General features: G+C 43.8%; 1 protein-coding gene across 1 annotated transcript in view; it reads right to left on the reverse strand.

The window, feature by feature from the left end:
* Positions 1-1588, reverse strand: part of PLXNB1 (plexin B1) — a 38493-nt gene extending 36905 nt beyond the window's left edge. Inside the window, exon 1 of the mRNA XM_074151200.1 lies at positions 455-1588. Within this exon, the coding sequence (XP_074007301.1) occupies positions 455-1588 (1134 nt within the window). The remainder of the gene's footprint in view (positions 1-454) is intronic.
* Positions 1589-10822: the final 9234 nt, after the last annotated feature.

A 10822-nucleotide genomic window follows, 5' to 3' on the forward strand; every position in this document is an offset into this window, starting at 1 on the left:
CAGCACGCTCCTTTCCCAACATACAGGTGCACACACACATACTCCCCTCCTTCCCTGCAAGTGCAGACCAGGAGATGAAGATACTGATAAAGAACAACCCGAACTGCAGCTTCAGTGCTCTTGCCTGGTATTGCCATGAGACAGGTCTCAGGGCAAGGTCACACCAGATGCTCTCCCCATCGCCACACACAGACCATCTCCCTCGTCAAAGAAACCTGCCCATGTGGGGCAGAGAGCTGCAGCAGCAATGACACAGACTGTACTTGAACAGGATGCAACAGTTCTTGCATCGCATTGCTGCAGCAGCAAAGAAACAGCCTGAGCCCAGAGGTATTCAACCCAAGCAGATTTCAACACCCATCTGTAGGAAACAGGCTGACTTCAGGAACACAAAGCAACACAAGAACATGCTGCAGGCTATTCTTTAGCCTGGCAAAGGTGCAAAGCCACTTACCGCTGGCAGCTGGACACAGTTGGAACTGACATCGTATTCAATATACGCCACTTCTGTCCCTTCTTCTGACTTCCCATCTCTCATGTAGCAAACATCCCTAGTCCAGTTGGTCAGGCGATCTACCTCCTCCATCGCATAGACACAGAGCGCAGACTCCTCGCTCAGTTTGCCAGAAGAAGCCTGCCAGGCAGAGAAGGCTGCAAACAGCACTTCTCCCTTGGTGTCCAGCTGTCCCTGGGCCAGGTCCTTTCCCGGCCAGGTGACATAGGCTGCTTGCAGGAGGCTGTACGTATTGGTTTTGCTCTGGCAGAGCAGAGGTAACTCCACGTAGGAGTAATAATGAGAGTCATCCAGGCAGATTCGTGAGATGTAAGTCTTGTACTCACGTGACTGAGACTTGAGGTCCCGACGGTAGAATAGGAAATAGACACTCGAGCGATAAGTGAAGGATTTAATGAAATGGTGGTTGTACTCGGAGAGCCGGCCCACAGCCAATTTTGCTGTTTCTTCATAGGAGAAAATGGAGTGAGAATCTGTTGCTTGAACATCCCCTCCGTGGGCCCTGAGATTCCGGGTAGTGATGGGAGGAATCCCTCCTCCAACTCCTCGGCTAGTGTACCCTCGTCCCACGAACAGCAAGGGGACCTCATCCTTGGAGTAGGCTATGAGTCCCACAGTGGTGATATTGGGATCATTGGCAGCAACATACTGAGTGTCACCAGGGCTCTCTGGTCGGAAGAGGACGTGGTCGATGGACGTGAGGCTCCTCTTCTCGCAGATCCCCTGGTGCACACTGCCACACACAATGAGCTCCTTCTGCACGGCGTTCACCAGCAGCAGCTTGTTGTGATTGTCGGTGTGGTGCGCCTGAGGGCACTCCAGCTTTGAGACCGGGGGGAGGCAATCTTTACTGTCCAGAACTGGCCCAGTCTGAACCACGTTCTTCAGCAGCAGGTCAGATGTCAGCTGAAAGAGAAAGTTGGTGGCCCCCAAGTAAATGGTCCCGGATTCCAAGTCCATAGACAAGTGGAGGAATTTCGTAGCGTTGCGTGAAAATGTGACATACTGCAGCCCCCGTGGAATTGCTGCTCCCAAGAAACAGAGAACAGGAAGGAGGAACGTTCCCAGAGGCATGGTAAACACTCTGCAAGAGAGGAAAAGCTGTTATAACTCCTTATAAACTGGGAGTGAAGAGTAACACTCATCAAAATCCTTCAATAGCACTTTTACTATGAGAGGTAGGCAAAGAGAATATGAATAACCACAGAAAGCAAAGAGCTAGACACAAAGAGCCAACACACGACATTTGCAGAAACATCAACAGAAAAGAGGCCTGCAAGAGTATCAGAGACTTTACTTGATCATCTCCACATCAAGATAACAGGCAGTGCATCTTCAGGAGAAGCTGGAATACTGCAAGCAAAGTTCTTGGGAGCTTTCCCAAAGACTGCTGGCTGGTACTGGAGAAAGATTCCCTTCAAAAGCCCAGGACTTGTATCAAACTTGCTGAATAAACAGTCCAAAGCACAGATTCATCAACCCAGGGACATAACTAAAGGAGGAAGGTCCTATCTATTCTGTGACAGAAGGTGCTTTAGACATTGAAGCTGATAACTAACTCTTGTAACCTCAGAAAAAGACATGTTTAACCACACTCCTGCACAACTCTTTCCTATCATGCTATATTGGAAGTTCTCCAGGACAGGACCACATTTCTATAGCAGCCAGGACATTGTGTACATTGTTAATGAGCAACACCACAGTAAAACAAACCACCAAGACAAACACAACCTGCAGGACCATTGTTTAAATAAACTGTACCTGGGATCCAATTCAGAGCAAACTAATAACCCCTTTGCTCTGTATTTGATCTAGATATCATAATTAATACTCCTTCTTCTTATCACTTATGGCTATCAACAGCCTTCCTCTAGTGCTTCAGAAGGAACTTTCCCATGCCATTTCTGCCACTTGAGCATGGCCCACCCAAACAGGACTGCTCTGCCCTGATGCCAGGATGAGACCTCCAGAGAGTCAGTCATAGCAGCTTCTAATCACCCCCCTGGGGCCACCAGTCTATCCCTGGCCCTGCCAGGCTAGCCCCTGTGGGTCCCCATCTCCTTAGGCAGTTACGCAGCACATCCAGGCGAGGGGGAGACCACCTTATCCTGCTTACTTGTTACTGCACTCTTCTGAGGGAGAAGGAGGAGCTGGCACCCATCTTTCCACAGCAACTTTACCAGTAAAACTGGTAAAAGGTGATTGAAACATGCTTGCTTTGTGGACAATGCTCCATCCCTTCCCTGTCCCATGCCTCAAAGCGTGGGCAAGGACATGGGCAAGATGGGGTGGGTGTTAGATAGACCCAGGGAACCACCAGACCTGTTCTGCTCCTCTCCAGAGGATCTTTAAAATAACCCCTCTTGAAATCCACTGTGACTCACCCAAGCCATGCCACAGATGGGAACAACTGTCCTGAACAGCATGGGGAATCCCACAGCATGGTGGAAACGTGGTATTAAGTACCTGCAACATTTAGATTAATGCTTTCCCCACAGAGAAAAGGCAGCAGCTGTAAGTACTCATAATTCACTATGAGTACCACGTTATTTGAATTGAGAAGTAGGTGATGTGGTGATGCAGCTGTGAATCAATCCCCTTCCCTCCCTCCCTCCCTCCCTCTTGCAGACAAGGCACCCAAGCTACATACAACTGCACAGACACCAGGCCGGGCCAGGGGCTCAACAGAGCTGAGGGGTACAGTATCTCCTCCAGAACTGATCTATAACCTGCTGTGCTCATTTTGGCAACTCAGCTCCTCAGAGGTGATGTTAATTTTGTAGTTAAAGCTAAGAAAACTATCATCACTTCCCTCCCAAAGCATCATCCCTCTTAGATCTTCTTGGTAAACTCAAAGTGCTGTTCATCCAGAAGTGTTTAGAGCACAGAGTTGGACAAAGATCTGCAGTGTTTCAAGAGAAGACTACCCCAGCATTTACTGCAGGACTTACCCAACTTAGGTCACAAACAAATTTAGGTCACAAACCACACAAACTGTGTCTTCCACTCATTCCATACAGCACCCAGCACACCATGTGCAGAAAACACAGTAGCAATGGTGAGAACAATAACTGCAAGACTCTAGATCCATCCTTTATTTCACTGCTATTGCAAAAAAACAACCCACAAAAACCTGCTTTCCAGCTCCTTTGTCAGTAAAACAGGCATCTTTGCTCTACCAAAAGACCAGTTGAGAGGATTAGTCTACTTGTGAAATCCAGCGGATGGAAAGTATTATAAATACAACACATTATTAAATATAGGCTTTGTGAAGCTCTGGAAAAGCTCCACTTCACATGGTTATTGTAGGTAAGTGGGTAGCACTGTCAGGATATACCCACATGCAGGAATGCTGGCTCCAGGCTGGCAGCTTTCCCCCCAGCACACAGCTACCGATTCACACCGTACCAGCGCTCTGTTTAGGTTCTGTGCACACTAGGGCTTTTGTTTGCCCTGATAATGGACACTTAGTGTTTTCTGCTCTCAGCAGTATGAACACACTCTGCTTCACTCAGATTCACAAACAGAGCTGAACTGGCCTTGCAGTCCCTTTTCCAGGGTGGTGAGAGAGCGCGTTGTAGCACTTGACAGAGGTTCTCGTCACGCAGGAGATGTCATCTGTGAAGAGTGATGAAGGGTATTTATAAAGCCAGCAAGTGGAAACATACAGACTGAAGGATGAAGCTCTAACTTGACTACATCACCTCAGGTTTATATCAGTAGAAGATATCTTGCCCCAACTCCAACATGTGAGTTATTTTTTTATGCATTCTCACCATTTTTATTGGAGAAAACTTTATCCAAGGAACTCCTTAATCACACAACTGCCTTGGTACCTCCAGCCATCACGCAGAGGTCACGATGGCTTATTGTGCAACTCTGTCTGGAGTCTCCTCAGTTTCAGAGCTTAAAATGCCTGCAAACAAACAATAGGCTGATGACCATCCAACAGCAGGAGCTTGACTACGTCGTGACAGAGCCACACTGACATGGAGGAGAGAGTCTTTGATCTGTAAGCAGCTGAGGATCACAAGACATCATTACACTACACCACTTACAGGAATCTCTAATCTTTCTAGCTAATGCAACCTTCCTATGCCAGGACTTCCACAGTAAAATAGGCGTGTGTCTTTGGAACTCACAGATTCTGAAATATTGGCTTTTTGGCTACAGGTCGTGCCTACAAGCTGCAAGACTCTGCTCTGTCCACCACATACCCTCACTGAAGACTGCTGGGGCAGAATTAACACTCATTCATACCACCAGTGGTTGATCTCAAAGCCTGGCGTATGACACCACTCTGGCAATACAGATCTTTCTACAAGCTCTGTGATCTGTAGTTAAATCTTTTCCTAATGTTTCACTGAAAGCATTTTACCTATTGGAGAGCCTGTACTGGATAAAGAGATGGAAAAGCAACTAGTCCTTCATTCCATCAGACCACAATCAAAAGCAGATCCTGCTGTGGTCAAATCTCTGACCTGTTCTTCTTTCCCCAATATCCTCCCAGAAGTCTGTCTGTTAAGAGCTAGTCCTGAAAATGTTCCAGGTGAGAAGCTACTATCTAGTCCTCGTGACTTCTGGTAAAAAAGAGGGCAGCTGAGAAGAAAAAAAAAAAAAAAAAAAAGTAGTACAGCATGTTCTGCAAGCTGGTTCTAATCGCTCTGAGCAATGGGTAAACACTGTGTATAGTGCTCTTTGTTGCTCTTTCCTGAAGAGCCATTAGCTAATGAACTTGTATTTATTGCTAGGTGAGCAAACATACATTAGAAATGAGCATGAGTCTGTATGGCTATCAGCAGTGAGGAGCATTCCCATTCTACATGAAAACAGATAAAAAGCCATCAGTGTCTTCTGATTCAATTTTCCAAGTTGTTTCTCAAACATGGGCATCACCACCTTTTTTATTTCTTGCTCTTCAGTTAAGCCCATCACAACCTCTCTGGGAGGACAGGAAGGAGGAGGATAACCTACATTTAAATCTGATGGTTTCATGACAGGCTACACTTGTGAGCTCTTTATGGATTTACTGAACTGTTCTGCTTCCTGTGCTCACTGCTAGTGTATAACACAGCTGTTACAGACAGATTGCACTAAAAGTGTGTAGCCTTTAATTAATTCTGAAGGCAGTTGCCAAGGCTTAAAGATTCTTTTTAAATATTCCATTTTTTCGATGCATTCCCGTTAAATAGGAAAATGCTCCAGACAATACTCTGAACATTGCCTCTAACACACTGTAAAATGTTAATATCCAAATGATACTTCTGAGTTTCATTTATTTAATCGGGATGACAACAGAAGGGCTGGAGGATTAGTCAGTTCTGCCACAGAATATTTATATCACATCCACAAAACAACAACCAATAACGTGGAAGCAATGGCACTATTTTGTTACTTGGAATTTGAAATAAGACCGTGTTTTCTGTAGCACTATTTTTACCTCTCTGACCTCACATACCCCTCTCGGAGACTTTACTCATTTATTAAAGAAACAAACCCAGAACTGATTTGGACACATTTTAACAACGTACCAACACGTAAAGATTATTTCAATCCTCACAGATTATTTCCCTAATACCACATTTTATCCCCCAAACATGGAGAGGTCAGATAATGTTCCACCTTCTAGGCTAGATTTCATACTCAACATCAACGCCACCAGAATTATCCTTGGAAAAAAAAATAGGACCCTGAAATTTGTACCTGCGATTTCCACTGTGTCCCTTGCAGAGCCAACCTATGGTGAGAGCACTAAAAGATTTAAAAATTAAATGCATAATTCTTGCAGCTGCACGATGACCCTTGTGCCCCAGCACATTCAAATCCCCCAGCAGTAGGAAGACAACCACTGCTGCCGTTTTCTGCACAAAACCCCTGAATTTCAGCCCCTTCTAAGTTTCTTATGCTCAACAGAGACTTGCTGTTTTCTGCTGCGAAAGATGACATTCCCATTAAATAAATACATCTTTTTTGGAGTCTTATTTACTACTACCAGGCCAGTTCCTTGCTCTGCTGTTTAAGAACACTTGCAACAAGCAGCTCCAGCAGAGATGGACACAAACCTCTGCTTTCCAAATAAAATTGACCCCAAGGAGAATCCCAAGTCCAAGCCATGCTGTCAGAACGGGACTGGCACAGACAAGAGAGCTCTGTTATACCAGATGTAACACCAAAGCTGAGGTCAAAATAACTTAAAAAAAAAAGCCATTTAAAGACAAAATATTAAATCTGAAACAGCAAGGGAAGGTGGCAGAAAATTCTGTAGCCCGAAAGTACAGGTTAACAGCATTATTAGGTAAACACTTGGGGAAATTATGTTTCTAAATGCTTGACGGTTACTGCTGATCATTAGAACATACTTTTCTGGATGGTGGTTGAAGAAATTACACTAAAACAATGTTGCACAAAATATGTTGTCAGCTTTGTGATACTATTGCCATGTTAATGATGCTCGTGCATTGTAAGGGTTCTTTGGAAAAACTGTAGAAAGCGTTTCTACACCCCTGTGTCTACGTGAATATTAATTTTAGCCACACTGGAATTAACCCCTGGATGGTAGTGGCCCAGTATTTGCCCTAAACAGCTCTAGCACAATCGACCTTTTCTCTTGCAAGTGTGAAAATGTGTTATAAAAACTAGTTTAAGTTTCTAGTACAAATGATTAATGAAGAGTTAATGATTAATACAATGTTAAATAGTGAACTTTTTATAAATCAAGATAAACTCCACAGACATTTACAAGGAACATAGAGCAACCACATGCTGCTTGCTGTTAAAAGAAGCCTTCTTCACAGATTTTGTCATTGTAAATTGCGGGTTGACTTCTCACTTGACCATCCTCTCAAACACTAACAAAATGTGAACTTAAGTACCATGTTGTATATACATTTTTTAAAAGGGAAATCAAGTCAGTTGTTAGTTTCTCTGTATCTTCTCTGTCAGTGTCATACATTTGAAGATTAGAGGCCTTTAGGATCTGCTCCAACATTCTGCATAATCAAACCACAGGACACCACTAAGCAGTCTCTTCTGCTAGCCCATGAGCTGCTGACTAAAGTCTCCCAGTGAAAGCAGAATTTTTTCTTAGGGCTCCTAAATTACAGGAACTACCACCTTAACCCAGCAAGCTGATCCCCGAGGGTTATTTACCCCAAGTAAAATACCTTGTCATTTTGTCTAACTTTGCTTCTCACAGGATCTCCCAAGTCAAAGAAGCTTCTAGTCGCTTTTTGCATCAACAGTTTGAAAACTAATCCTTCTTCTTAATCCTCCTTGGGCAAGAAGATAACGACAGCTATTTTAGCTCAGACAGAGGTCCACCTACACAGAAACGCTGGCTCCAGCAACAGACAATAATAGATGTCTAAGAAGCAGTATAAGGGCAGACAAGCATAAAGCAATCCTTCCCCTATACATCCTGCCAGCTTTGAGCCTTCTGAATCACAGATTGCAGCCACGTGTAATCCTTTGGATGGATACATTAGGTGGTCTGAGCTTCCTCAGTCAAAAATAATTAATTTTTCTTGTAGCTCTCTGAGTTCTTTCCAGTTTGCCAGCATCCTTTCTTTAAGGTACCTGACCTGGATGAGCACCTGCTTTTCACAGCACCTGACCCAGACAGGCTATTCCTTTGGCTTTCTAATGTTGCACACAGAGCAAAGGTAATTTACCCCAGTTCAACCCACCAACACTCCATTTACCTGCCCAAGAACCTTTATCCAGTCAAATACCATCAGTGACTCAAATATTCTTCCAGGCAACTAGTTAAGAAAAAAAAAATCCCATTCTCTAGCCTTTCATGCGCAAAGTACATCCGGAGAGCCTAGATAGGTTTAATCCAGCTGTAATAGAACCCTGCTGGGAAAGCAGAGCTCACTAAAGTTACCCGTCCAATTCACCCTGCTGAGCAAATCCACCGTTTCTTCACAAATCTAGATAAATCTAAGCCCATCACCCCCTGTAGAAATAGATTTGCTTGCAGAAATTCAGGAACCCAATTGTTGATCAAAATGCAGACTAGTATTGGAGCAGAGAGAAATTCCTGCAGCACCCAGGAAATTCCAAGAGCAGATTTCTCATTTCCAGTTAATTGAGATCCAAGAGCCTGCTTTTAATCTGTTTAATATGAACTAAACTGATTTTAAAAGAACTGTAAACTAAGGCTCTTGAAAAAAAAAAAAGAGTTAACTTATTGGGGGATTAAAGTTACAGTCCCTATTATGATTTAATAGGTAATTAAAACACGGGAAACCAAAAGACTTTCCCCATCAGAGGAAGGTTATCAGTGAGATCTGCCAATCATTTGTTCTGCAACCTGCACTGTTCAATACATCCACATAAGATCTATGAAGAGGATTATGTCCAGAAGTGGCAAAGTATTATTAAAAAAATTATTCATCACAATTAAATTCAGAAAAGCTTGTAAAAAGTAACAGAACTCGTGCACTCCTAAGTAACTACACAATATGTTAATAAATACCAAATCCAACACAAAATATTTTAACTACATAAACACAACAGGATCCAGGTTAGCTGTTACCACTCGGGAAAACTTTGGAAATTTGGTAGGTTCAGTTCAGTATTTAGAATCAAGCAAAAAGACAAATACAACCTTCGGAGTGATTAGGAAAGAAAACATGTATCACCATTTTGTTGTTGAATGCTGCTGGCAGTTCTGATTCCTATATCTGAAAAAGGAGACAGAATGACAAAAAGGACAACAAAGATGATCAAAAGCTCAGAGCAGCTTCCATATAAGGAGAGACTGAGCAGAGCCGGACTTTGGATGGACAAAGAAACAACCAGGCGGAAGATAAGGAAAATTTAAGAGATCTGAAACATTACATAGTGTCAAGATGAAAAACATGGAATAATCAACTATCATGTCTTACAACGCAGAAAGACGAAGTTACAGACAACTTCTGTAAGACGTTTATTTCAAGGATATTGTCACTGGATGTAGGATATTTTAAATAACATTTAAAATGCATAATTAAATTGTAGAGCTCACTGCTGTAGGATGTCATGGAGACTAGAAACATAAACAAGTTAGAAGAGGGATTATATAAATTAATGGAGAATAGATGTACTCGAGATCAGATGATTAGATACAACTGCTGGCCAAGGAGGGCCCTAAACTGATGATGGTCATAAACTGAGAGTCAAATGAGGGGGAGAGAAAGGAAAAAAAAAAAAACAAACCAACAAAACACACAAAACAAACCCCCCACATTACACATGCCCTGTTTCTTACAGCCCTCATTAAGCGTCTGCTTCTGGCTCCTGTCAAAGACAGGATCCTGAGCTACACAGAGCTTTACGATTTGCCCTAGGATGACAGTCCTATTTAAACTTCTTATTTTATGGTACATTTATAGATTTTATTTATTTTTAAGTACTAAGAATGTAACTTCAGCCCTGCTTAATAGCATATTTAGGAAGTCGGAAACCTAACCTCATTGACTATTTCTAAAGGCGTTATCTATCATATTAACATTTAGATAGCATCTAACCGAATACTGACAGCGCAGCGCAAAGTTGATGCACAACACGGGAGCGAAGCGAGCGAGCGTCACCCTCAGCAGACTGGGAAACCGAGGCAGAGGCCAGAGCCACGGTACACACGCGTGGCAGAATTGGGTTTAACACACCAACAGTGTCTCCTCCAGGAACAGCTCTTCCCTGTCTGCTAAATGTTTGATGGAAACTTCTTGCTCAGACGCCAGCTGAGCAAAGCAGATAACGCGTGTTTGCCGTAGGTAGAGCTAAGCTTTGGGTAGCATTTAACAGAAATGCTATTGCTAAAAGTAGGTCAGGACCGACCCTTCTCACCAGGGAGAAAGGAAAGCTAAAGCACACCAGACTATTTGGGCAGGTATTACAGAAATCCTTCATCTGGGATTTCATCACTGCTTCAAACAGACGTGATTCATATTTTACCGGCCTCCACCTCAAACAAGGCACGCCTTCCCGACCGCACCGCCCTCCCCAGGATCCTCCTGTTCCCAGCTCCGGCTTCCCAGGCTGTGAGAGCCAGAGTCCTGCCCTGCACTGGCCGCCTTAGCCATTCTGTGTTGACTACTATAAAGCAGAAATGGCAACCGTTTCCTCCAGAAACAGCCAGGACAGCACATGGTCTCACTGTAATCACTTCTGCCTTAGAGTCTATTTTCCTTGGCAGGGTGCTCTCCAGAAGGGAGGGAGGAGACCTTCGGCAATCAGCACGTGCTTCCCAGAGGACCGCACCGTGACCCCTAACCAAGCTCTCACGTCCCAGAGGCAAAAACCACACTCCCAGGGGCAAGTCCT

Source organism: Numenius arquata, chromosome 8, assembly GCF_964106895.1.
Source record: "Numenius arquata chromosome 8, bNumArq3.hap1.1, whole genome shotgun sequence".
Taxonomy (NCBI): Eukaryota; Metazoa; Chordata; class Aves; order Charadriiformes; family Scolopacidae; genus Numenius; species Numenius arquata.